The sequence below is a fragment of the Panthera pardus genome, unplaced genomic scaffold (assembly GCF_024362965.1).
Source record: "Panthera pardus isolate Hobbes unplaced genomic scaffold, ASM2436296v1 HiC_scaffold_11, whole genome shotgun sequence".
Classification (NCBI taxonomy): domain Eukaryota; kingdom Metazoa; phylum Chordata; class Mammalia; order Carnivora; family Felidae; genus Panthera; species Panthera pardus.
In genome coordinates, this window is record NW_026526666.1 from 60,608,079 (window position 1) to 60,620,426 (window position 12,348).

Sequence of the window (12,348 nt, forward strand, 5' to 3'; positions counted from 1 at the left end):
TGTGCTGTGCATGGAGCCTGCCTAAGGTTCTCCCTCTTCCACTGCCCCACGCCCCACTCACAGGAAGGAAGGAAGGAAGGAAGGAAGGAAGGAAGGAAGGAAGGAAGGAAAGGAAAGGAAAGGAAAGGAAAGAAGGAGGGAATGGAGGGAGGGAGAGAGAAAGAGAGAGAGAGGGAGGGAGGGAGGGAGAGACTGACTCTTCCCTAACTCTCAGCTTCTCTTGCTCTTCTGGTAACTTGATTTCCCAGTAGACTCTGGTTCTCACCAGCCTTTGTATACTCAAAGACTATTATCCTGTCAGCTCTAAGGAAGTCCTTACCTGAGGGAAGCATGCTTGGTGATTGGACACTGTGTAGTCCAGTAGATTGAGAATCTTAAACTCAGTTGACGGGGGAAAATAGCTGAAGAATTAAGAGTCCATCATCTACCAGATATACTGTTAGGCATTTGATGTGATCTTCCTCATTTCCTCCCTATGAGGAAGCCATCATTCCCATTTTACAGGTGAAGAAAACTGAGGCTTGGTGACATAAGGTGACTTGCCCATGGCCACAAAGCTGAGATTCAGATCCTTCTACCACACTACATGCCTTTTGGAAATGAGACTAGGACAACGCAATATGCAAACTACTCTGAGTGCTTAGCAGAAAAGGAGCCCCTCCCTTCTACACACATGCACTTATTGTTGACTTTGGAGAGCGCAGAGTGTCCCTTGGTCATCCCAGAGTGCCTGGTACCAAAGGGCTGTGGGGGACGGATGTGAATTGAAAGAGGACAGTAGTCTAATCCACTGCCAACCCTGACTGTCCTTAGTTATGGGATGTGGAATTTTGATGGAACCCCAGTGTTAGGAAACTAGTGTTTCACATGGAAGCCAGTTTCCTGTTTAAGGTGGTTTTCATGTCTTTGGAACAGAAACCTGCTTCGTTGTCACTTTTGTGATTGCTAATTGATTAGGCACACCTGGCTCCACTTTGCCTCTTAGACAAATTTAGGTCCAAATCATAGGTCTAGAATGCTCTCAGTTAACTAGTTCATCTCCCTATTTTTAGGCAAGGACTTCATTCACATCTTTCTAGAGCTGTGTATTTACTGGGTGTTAATTCTTTTGTGTGTAGCTTGTTCTTTTTTTAATTTTTATTTAAAGCCCAGTTAGCATACAATGTTGTATTATTGTCAGGTGTATAATATAGTGATTCAACACTTCCATACAAAACCCGGTGCTCATCACAACAAGTGCTCTCCTTAATCTCTATCACCTATTTCACCCATCCCCACCCCCACCCATCGCCCATCTGGTAACCATCAGTTTGTTCTCTATAGTTAAGAGTCTCTTTCTTGGTATGCCTGTCTCTCTCCCTCTCTTTTCCCCCCTTTCCTCATTTGTTTTCCTTCTTAAATTCCATATATGAGTGAAATCATGTAGAATTTGTTTTTCTCTGACTTATTTTGCTTAGCATAATACTCTTTAGCTCCATTGATGTCAGTGCAAATGGCAAGATTTCATCTTTTTTATGGCTGAGTAATATTCCATTATAGATATATAATATCATATAATAATAAATAATAAAATAAAAATAATATATATAACATATCATATCCATATATATGTATATATACACACATATATACACACACACATACATATATCACATCATCTCTATGCACTCATCAGTCAGTCAGTGGACACTTGGGCTGCTTCCATAATTTGCCTATTGTAGATACTGCAGAGCTGTGTGTCTATAACATGTTTTGAGACCTAAGAAGAAGCTGCCTTTTATAGGTGCTGTGTTGTTATAAAATTTAAAGAGGAATCGAAGAAGTGTCTGGAGCAGGGACACCTAGGTGGCTCAGTTGGTTAAGCGTCCAACTTCAGCTCAGGTCATGATCTTGAAGTTCACGAGTTTGAGCCCCACGTCGGGCTCTGTGCTGAAAGCTCAGAGCCTGAAGCCTGCTTCAGATTCTGTGTCTTCCTCTCTTCTGCCCCTCCTTCACTCATGCTTTCTCTTTCTCTCAAAAATGAATAAACATTGGGGCACCTGGGTGGCTCCATCGGTTAAGCGTCTGACTTTGGCTCAGGTCATGATCTTGTGGTTTGTGGGTTCGAGCCCCACATTAGGCTCTGTCCTGGCAGCTTGGAGCCTGGATCCTGCTTCGGATTCTTTGTCTCCCTCTCTCTCTGCCCCTCACCCGCTCTCACTCTGTCTGTCTCTCTCAAAAGTAAATAAAACGTTAAAAAAAATTTTTTTGATGAATAAACATTAAAAAATAATAAAATTTTAAAAAGCGTCTGGAGCAAAACAGGACCTGACTACTTACTGCATACAGCCTCCTCATTTTAACAGCTAAGGAAGTAAAGTCTTAGTGAGGAAGACATCCCTAGAGGCAGTGGGTTGGAGTGGGGGGTTCAAGGAGAGACTTGGATTCAGAGTCCTGCTGACAGATTCATTCAAGTTATTCATTAAGAATATGTACTGACAAACTCATAGAGACGGGAAGGAGAAGGTAGTTGCCAGGGGCTGGGGGAAGAGAGGAGTGGGTTAGTATTTAATGGTACAGACTGTCAACTTGAGAAGATGGCAAAGTCTAGAGATAGGTGCTGGTGATGGCTGAAGACCAGTGTGAATGCACTTCATGCCACAAAACTGTACATTTAAAAATGGTTAGAATGGTAAACTTTAACAACAAAAAATATATATGTACTGCTTGCTTGCTCTATGTCAGGCACTGTATTTGATGCTCAGGATGAGATAAGGAAAAAATGGTATCGTTGGTGCCATCCTGGAGCTATTATGTGTATGTGTCCATATCCATAGTGAGACACTCAACAGCTGCCCCACGTGGAAAAGTCCAGCAAGCTAAGAAGACGTGTGGCATGGGAACCAGGTCCCTACTGGAAAGTCAGGGAAGACTTGAGAGGGGAACAGCCATCTCTGCTGAGATCTGAAGAAGGAGGAGTTGAGTGCCCTAGGTGGACAGAGTAGCCTGTGCAAAACCCTGAGGTGGGAGGGCAGCGCTTCTGAGAGTCTGAATAATGGCCGCCAGGGTTGTAGGAAGCAAGGGAGCCATGGCGAGACACCCTGGGGAGGTGGACAGAGGCCCTCGCAAAGATTTTGGTCTTTACCTGAAGAGCCTTTGGGCAGTCTTTGATGTATTTTACCTATGAGATAGCCTTGATCAGAGTTGCCGAGATTTTCTCTCAATCCCTTCATCTGTGGTGGGATGATCATAGCAGAGGTTCTCAGAAGTGGATGGGTGGGGACTGAGGTTGCTGCTTTTATCCAGGCTGGAAACAGTAGCTGTGACCTGGGTCTGGTAGTGGAGATGGAGAGAAATGGAGAGAGTGAAAGACATTGGGGGGTGCACTTGACAAGATGCGGTTGTGGAGGCGGAGAGTGATGGAGGCTGAGTGGACTCCAGGATGAGTGTAGAAACCTATAGACGGCAGTGCACACATTATTCACTGAATCCAAATAAGAAAGAAGCATCTTATGTTCTTTCTTTAATACTTATCAGTATTTTTGTAAGCTTATTTATTCATTTTGAGAGAGAGTGGGGGAGGAGCAGAGAGAGAGGGAGAGAGAAAATTCCAAGCAGGCTCCATGCTGACAGTGCAGAGCCTGACATGGGGCTCAATCCCACAAACAGTGAGATCATGACCTGACCCAAAATCGGGAGTCAAATGCTCAACCGACTGAGCCACCCAGGTGCCCTTGTATACTTATTAATATTCTAATACTTATTTAACGCTTAGTATTTATGTAATTAACTTAAGTATAATTTTTTTACTTAGTATAAATAAGTGAAAAGTCAGATTCTGAAAATCACTGGTAATTCCACCACTCAAGAGAGAGCTCTCATTAAGATTTTGTTGGACATACTTCTAGACACTTTATACATATATATGGGTATGCATGCTCTTTTTCCAAAAACGGGATCATATTGAACATACTATTTTGCAAGGTGTTTTCTCTAATTCAACAGAATATCGTGACTATGTTTCCATGCCGAAAATTCCTAACATTTCTCCAGATGATTTCCAGTTACCGCGTATTCCTTCATCGTATATCACAATGCAATTTCTACAACCAGTTAGTGCTCAACCTTTCAAACATTCCTAATTTGTCACTATTTCTTATAGCACGGTGGGGAATAGCTTGTGTCCGAGTCTTTGCCCACACACATCTTACATTATTTACAGATAATTGAATCCCTGCAAGAAGAATCATGGGTCAAAGTTTATACATGTCTTTAAGGCTTTGAAATATACAGCCAGTCTACCCTCCAGAAAAGTTGCACCAAATCAAACTCCCACAAACAATAAAAGTAACCATAATGGCCAAAATCTACACAGCCCCTGCTACGTGTTTCACACTGTTCCAAGCCCTTTACCTATCCGTAAGTCATCTATCCTCCTAACAGGACCATGAGAGAATTATTATTATTATCCCCAGTGAACACATAGAAAACTAGTAGCCAAAGAAAGTATATTTCCCCACACTTCTGTCAACACTAGGTATTTCCTTTTCTTTCTTTTCTTTTTTTTTTTCATTCTGGTGGGGAAAAAAATGACATTTCATTTATATCTGGTTTGTTTTATATGAGTTAGTTTAATATTTCGAACAAACTTTCAGGTTCTTTATCATTCTGCATGTCGTACAAAAAGAGAAAATAAGGCTCAGAAAGTTAGAAAGAGGTGCCTGAAGCTACCCGTCTGGTAAATGATAATGCTTAGATTTGAATTGTGTTCTCTTTGGCTCCAGAGTCCATATTCTTCCCTCTGCTATCACAGTGCCCTTGCAGCTAGAGACTAAATGTTTGGAAATTGGGTTTTGTCCTTGAATTAAACCTTCTAGAAGATTTTAGGGTGGGACCTCAAGGAAGACTTTACTCTGACCAGCTCCGCTGAGCATTTCATGATGGGGCGCCTGGGGGTGGTACAGAGGTTGCTTCCCAGCCTCGTTGGCACTGTGACGCAGCACACGCATCCAAAAATATGTTAGAAAAGAGAAAAGCCTTTATAATGAGCCTGGGCCTGCCTTTGTCTTGTGAGGTTTTAACTACTGTAATTGTCTGTGGTGTGAAGCAGTGTATTTTTCATGTATCTATTTTTATTCTGTGTCTATCTGCGTATCTGCTTTTCTGTTTTGTTTTTGTTAACTCACTTGAAGCGTGGTGTGTATTTTCCCTGTGACTGATATTGCCTCGAGAAAGCACACACTCCTGTACACACACACACATACACACAAATAATATGAAGGCTAAATAGGGTAGAATTTATTCTTTAAAAAAAAAAGCTAGTGGTAAAGTCTGAGTAGATGACTTTCCAATCCATACTGTATTTAATTGGTTGTATTGAACCGTACTACAAATTAAGTCTCCTCTGTAATTTATTCTGTCAGATGGTAACCCTCCAAACAATTTGATACTTCATTTAAACATTGGTAAATGGCTCATAGAAATGCTAAGGAAAAAAAAAAAGATTTAATGATGATCAGATAAGAAACCTTCTGTTCACAGAACGAGTCTTGTGTGAAATGTCATGAATTAACCTGATTCAGTCATTCATCGAGCATTTATTGAGCAACTACCTCATGCAGTGCGTGTCTTCAGATGGCGTGGCTCTTCCTTCCTTCTGTAGCTCATCAAACGTTATTTAGCACTTACTGTTCAAAAGGAACAGTATTAGGAGCTGGGAGGAGACTGAGAAGAATTAGACACGGATCTCTCAACAAGCTAACAACCCCAAAGTAGAGAGAAAACAGGTGCACAGAGGTTTTGTTTTGTTTTGCTTTGTTTGTTGACTCCCCTGAATCCTGGTGGATATTTTTTCTTGTGAATGTTCGGTTCTTTCTGCCTAGACTGCCCTTTCCCATGATTTTCTGGGGACTGGCCTTAGCCTTTGAGATTCAGTTCAAGGCCAGCTGCTTTGTCAAGTCTTCCTGACGCCCTTCCCCATCCCTGCTCTGAGCCAATGTAACACCTTATGCACACCTTTACTATAAGCTCATCTTATTATATTGTGGTCATTAGTTTCTTATCCTGCATGTTTTTATGAGATTGCAAGGTCCTCAGGGAAGGGACCTATGTTTTAAGAATCTAGATGGATGTAGGACTAAGCATGAGACCTGGAACATAACAGGTACTCAGTAAATACACATGGTATGAAGAAGTGGATGAATGAGTAAACGTGAAACAAAATGAAGCATCCTAGATAGAAGAACAAATACAAGGCACTGAGGTCTAGGGACAGGAATTATCACTGGGAAATGGAGGGGTCAGGGAAGGTTCCCTGGACGAGCACGCTGTTAGAACTAGCCTGGGAGCATATGTATGATTTGGTTACATGGAGTCACTGAAGGATTGGTGATGGGGATGAAGAGGGTGATCGACAGGGAAAATGTGAACAGTGGCATACAGGCCCAGAAGTACAGAACCGAAGGCAGCAGGGATGGGCTCTTCAGACTATCTGTAGCGTGGCTCCCCTGAAGTTCAGTGATGGGAGGAAGATCAGACCAGACTGAGGAGTCTAGTCTCTGGTCTATCCTTAGAATTCTTCAGTAACAACTTTCATCCGTAATACAACAGGGAGGGTTCCGAATGGGAGAAGAATAAAGTGGTAGCAGAGAAACAGGGTGTCATTGAAGACTACTTTTAAAAGCAAATACCTGCTTAGATTTGGGGCAGTACCTCAATATCTAGACTAAGTTTTCCTAAGACAAACTGTTTCCCTAAGGAAATGTGGAAGAAGGAAGACCAGACTCTCCCTTTCCTCCCCGCTCCCTCCTCCTCTGGCCCAGTATTCCCTATGCCCTCCAGAACAACTTGTGATGTCCAGGACCTCCCCACAGAAACCCTCCTGGGATGAAACGATCTTTATTTCCCATGGCCAAGGGTCTCACCACATCTTTCCAGCCTGACTGCTCAGTGAACATCACAGATAGTCACAAGCTCATGAGAGCTTGCTTCCAGAACATGCTGTCCTGACCTTTTTCTTTGAGATCCTTAGCAAAGGATCCCAAACCAGCCTCTCTTCCAAACCTTCTGATTTATGACCCTCTCTGACCTCAGATACCTGCAAGAATCTGGAACAGCTTCAACTCTGCCTCCTTGGCCAACTCTCCCTCCTTGGCCAACTCTCCCCTTCCTCATCCAGGCTTTTCAGGGACCATGGCTTTGTTGTTGGACTGGGGAGGCAGGATTCTAAGGAGTGGAGACCTCGATTCTACATGATCTTGCTTCCTCTTATCAATGCTCCATTATCCTTCATAGGGAGAATGAGGGCTTCATTCAGGACTGGTCCCTCCAGAACTCTCTGTGACCCTGAGTCCTTTCATAAATGCAGCCAAACAATAGGATGTTCAAGGTTCCTTTGGCTTTGACTATGCTCATAAAATCTCCTAGAAGACATGGAGCAGTTTTGAGCCTCAGTGAACAAGTATTTGCAAGATTCTTGCAGTTGCCACGATGAATGCAGTAATATGACCATAGGGATTATCAGGATTCTGATGTGTTTGTATCTCCAAGTTATCTGTGCTATATCTGCACAGTTGAGGTTGGAGAAAGTGGAGACATATCCCCTCAATGATGCTTGGTTTCCAAATAAATGAGCCACTTTCACAGCAATCCTATTTAACATAACATAAAATTAACTATGGGAAAAGATCGTGTTACAGACATCTTTAGGCACTTCAGGCACGCACAGAGCTATACTTCGCGAGGCAATATTAGGTATCATCAGGCGTTAAAAATGTTTTGATTTTAAAACACTTAATGAGGATTCCCAGATAAATTAAAGCAACTCCATCTGCTGTCTTGCATAGTAGGTGATATTTTACCCTTGCACAGTCATCTCCAAATCTAATTCCACCAGGAAGACTTCTAATCACAGTTTAATTTTAGAGCAATATTCCACTTGGCAATCAATAAGGTACTGTCGTCAAACTTTGATTTAATAGGAAACGTGGATAACATTCTCCACGTTATGCAGAGAGAGAAATACTTTGAGGAAAGGGGGAGAAAGAGAATGTCTTTGTCTTCCACTTTCCCCTGCTGCATACCATTCTAGTTCACAAAAGCCTATAAATCAATACACCCATGTTGTGTGAATATAAATCTCATCAATTTTACATCATTAACACTATGAAAAAGCTACCACTCTTTGAGCAATTTTCCTCCACTAGCTAAGCATGTCCACTTAATAAAACAAGAATAAATGGATTCTTGGTCTTCCACTAACAAACATTTCCTTCCCCGCCAACTTTATTTGGGTCAGAACTCACTAGAATTACACAGTTGTCTTGTGGCCAGTTAGGTGACTAGACAGTGACACCACCCACCAAGCATGATGTGCAGTGGTCAGTGGACAACCTGGGCAAGGCACGACCTGAAGGGAGAGTCACAAGAGCAGTCAGAGAGGTTAGTGAGTGAACAGAGTCTAGAAGGTCAAGGTGCAACAGCAAATTCTACTGCAGAAATGATTCATGAGGTCAGAAACCTAGAAAGATCGCAGCAGTGTGGGAATGGGTGTTTTGGAAGGCCAGGGCCAGTAGTCCGGAACTAAGGTGATGACCATCATGAGACTAGATGTCCACTGACCTAAGAGACTGGCTGTGTGGTTCAAGGTCCTAATGGCTAAAGGATCTTGGGTGATAGGACCAGACCTTCCAGAACATCTACTCCAGTGATTCCTACCATGTTCATGATTAAGTTCCCTTTGTGTTACATGTCTCCCTCCTTCCGTGGACTCGGTAACGGGGAAGATTTTGTCCAACCAAAAAAAAAGGGTATTTATAATCATTCACTTTCCTACTTGAATTATTCAAACCCATAAGTAAATGCCAAGGAGAATCTCCTCAGAGATGATTCTAAGGAGTACAACATAAACCTGATACATTTCGAAAAGAACTTGGCATTTTCATTTGCATGCACATGTGTAGTCTTAATTAAGAGTAGTTACAAATTTCTGCTTAGCTTTTTGAAATGTTGAAAACTGCTTAGGACTTCTTTTTATTACCTTTAATGAAGCAAGTAGACCCAGGGCTTTGAGTTAGGAGCCATTGATCTGGTACAAACTTCTCATTGGATAGAAGAAGAAGCAAAGGTCCAGAGAGGTGCAGGGAGTGCATTGTGCTCACAAAGTGGCCAGAATACAAGGCTCTTAATATGTAATTTAATGAAAAGGCCCCTTATAAGGACTTTAAGCACATCATATAACGCCCAACTACCTGCGCAAGCCTTTACACAGAGTACTAAGTGTTGCTTTGAGTAGGTTTAATATAGGAAAATGGTCCTACAGATGGCCATCACCAATAGGATGGCAAGCATTATTTGTTGAAGCTTAGATAATAAAGGTGGGAAGATCAGCTTCAAAAGATTACCAAATTACTGATCAACTATCCTGATTTACTTGAGTTCAGGAACTATGGGTCAAACATAGCACAAGGTTCTAAGAAGACAGAGTTGAGGAAGATGGATCTTGTGAAGACAGACAAGGAGCCAGGTAAATATATCAGAGTAGGAAGGTCTGGAAAGCAAGAACCCAGGGAGGCTGTGTGTGAGGACTCCATTAGGAATTGCCGTATCAGTAGAGACCGAAGTTCTATGGAATTATTTCTGCAGAGGAGGAAAAGCAAGCCTCATTCAGGGAAGATTTCACAGAGGTGGTGCTATTCAAATATCTTTTTTTTTTTTTACGTTTATTTATTTATTTTGAGAGAGACAGACACAGTGCGAGTGGGGGAGGGGCAGAGTGCGAGCGAAAGCAAGAGAGAGAGAGAGAGGAAATCCCAAGCTGGCAGCACAGATCCCAACCGGGGGCTCGAACCCACAAAACCGTGACCTCATGACCTGAGCCAAAACCAAGAGTTAGACACTTAACCAACGGAGCCATCCAGGCGCCCCTCAAATGTTCTTTTGAAAGGGAATAGGAGGACTCAGGCAAATGGGTAGAAGAACGGGCATGGCAAACAGAGGGACCAGCCCAGGAAGAGCCTGAGAACTAAGGGCATCTACCTCTAGCCCAGATGGTGACTCTGGACAAGATAGAAGAAGGTGTTTGTTCCCCGAGACACTCTGTCACCATCGGTCAAAAAAGGGTTGTAACCATATAAGTGCATAGTTCTGTGACACTGAACGGTACTCCCTGTACTTTTCCACCACAGCAAGCAGAGGCCCTGGGGATGGAAATGTATTAAATATCAAGCCGGAACTTCAACGTGGCTATGTCACAAAGAGAGCTGTAGCAGAAGCCTGCACCTTGAACTAGACTGACTGGCCCTGGCAAGCTTAATGGAAGCCACGGCCACAGACGCTCATTCAGCATATGAGCAGTCCTGTTTGTCTGCCTGGTCACAGCACTAAGACCATGGAGGAAAGCCTCCACCCCTCAAGGGCAGGCGCAGCTCTTTTTTCCTTCCATCTGGACCCAACAGCTTTTCCAAAGCCCTTCGGGCCTGTTCACATGTAGCTGAAACGCATCTCTTATTGATCAACAGCTCGAAGGGAAAGTCCCGTGAAATATGTTCTTCCTTTTGTCTCTGATAGGCCCTTCAGCATCATCATGCTGTTCATGAAATTTCCTACATTGCAAAGGACATCACAGACCACCGGGCCTTTGGATACGTTTGTGGGAAGGAAGGGAATCACAGATTTGTCGCCATAAAAACAGCCCAGGCGGTGAGTATCCCCATCCAAGGAGGGCGCCTTTCCTGGTAGCTTTAGGGGACAGCGCGTGCAGTCACACTGTTGGTGTTTGAAGGCCGCCTCTGATGTAAGACGGAGCGATGCTGATGCTCAGATAGCCTCGGAGCAAGGAAGCTTGCTCCAGCCCATCCGGTCTTGTTTTTCCCTAATGGGTATTTCGTAATGACTAATTATTTTCCTTTCTGATTAAGCTGGATGGAGGCACACTACACAAATAAGTTTCCTTGTGTTCATAGCCTCATTTAAAAAGAAAATAAGAGAAAACAAATAGCTGTTTTGCATAAGGCCTACCCTAATTTTATTGTATTTAGAATTACTAATAAATAAAAGCAGTGCCTTTTATGCTTATGATTATTATGAATTTGCAAATATAATTAGTCGAAGAAATGAACTTTAGCCTAGATGCAATTTGCTAAACCAATATAAACAAGGTAGAATTAATTAAAGACGGAATGCTCTCAGTTTAATAGGAAAGGGAAGGGCTGCGGGTTGTACCAGGCAAAGGCAAAAGTGGGCCGGGCTGCTTCTGCCTTTATACCATTCCCTTACTAATGTGATTCATCCCACCTTCTACTCCAGGCTGAACCTGTTATTCTGGACTTGAGAGATCTCTTTCAACTGATTTACGAATTGAAGCAACGAGAAGAATTGGAAAAAAAGGCACAAAAGGATAAGCAGTGTGAACAAGCTGTGTATCAGGTATACCTGTGAATTTACCCGAGTACCAGGGAAGACTAGGACTTCAAATAAACAGATGTGAAAACTGACAGTCAGGTCCTGTCCTCCCGCTGCCAAGTAGAAATAAACAAAGATGAAAGGTTCCCGTGTAAATTTCAGGCACCGAGAGCAAGCCATTAGAGATGATCTTTTATTCTCTGAAATCCTGAACATGTGAGAGAAAGTGAAATCTTGAATCCCGAAGAAGATTTCTGGGCAGGAGAACAGAAGAAATGCAATTGCTTTTGCTGTTGTTGATAGTGGGCGTGGGGGTGGGGGTGGCTGCAAGAGTTTTCTTTTCCTTTTTTTTTTCCCTGTGTGTTTTCTCCCTAAAATGACCCAGCAGCCTGTCCTTCCCAGAGCTGGTTTCTGTACTGTCCTGTGATTTCTGAACACAATCTCACACCTCTTCCTTTATATCTTCTGCTTTTCAACCTCCCTTCACTCGCTCTGCTGTAGACAATTTTGGAAGAGGATGTTGAAGATCCTGTATACCAGGTAATTTCTGAAACCCATCGGGGTTTTAGGGTCAGGAATGGCGAGGCCTGTGCTACAGACACTTTGTCAGAGCCCTGAAGAATCCCCTGACGGGCAGAGCCTGGAGGAGGGACCGAGATTATTTCCAAGGGTGCGGGTTGCGAGCCTCTCCAGGAGTGAATTTCCATAAAAAATGAACAGAAGTTTGGCTGGCATCCATAACATGGGATCTTGAGATAGGTTTCCTCCTTCCTGCCCCTGCCCCAGCCCCCTCCACTATCTGTAAAAGTTTGATTCTCAGAACTGGATGTTATCAGGAGTCTCTTGTATATTTCAAGTTTGTGTGGAGGCTTCTCTGAGTTAGGAACTGGGGATGGGGAGTGAGTTTGGGTGACATTTGAGTGCAAGCCCAAAGGGCAGTCTGTAAGCTTTGGGAAGGCTGTGGGGAGA

General features: G+C 43.1%; 1 protein-coding gene across 22 annotated transcripts in view; it reads left to right on the forward strand.

Annotated features, from left to right (window-relative positions):
- Positions 1-12,348, forward strand: part of DAB1 (DAB adaptor protein 1) — a 1,127,727-nt gene that overhangs the window by 1,048,174 nt on the left and 67,205 nt on the right. For 16 of the 22 annotated variants that reach the window (XM_053894818.1, XM_053894792.1, XM_053894788.1 and 13 more), the window contains 3 exons: positions 10,546-10,677; positions 11,284-11,403; positions 11,881-11,919. In XM_053894818.1, coding sequence (XP_053750793.1) covers positions 10,546-10,677; positions 11,284-11,403; positions 11,881-11,919 — 291 coding nt within the window. The remainder of the gene's footprint in view (positions 1-10,545; positions 10,678-11,283; positions 11,404-11,880; positions 11,920-12,348) is intronic. The other 6 variants (XM_053894785.1, XM_053894805.1, XM_053894809.1 and 3 more) reach the window with 1 other exon arrangement.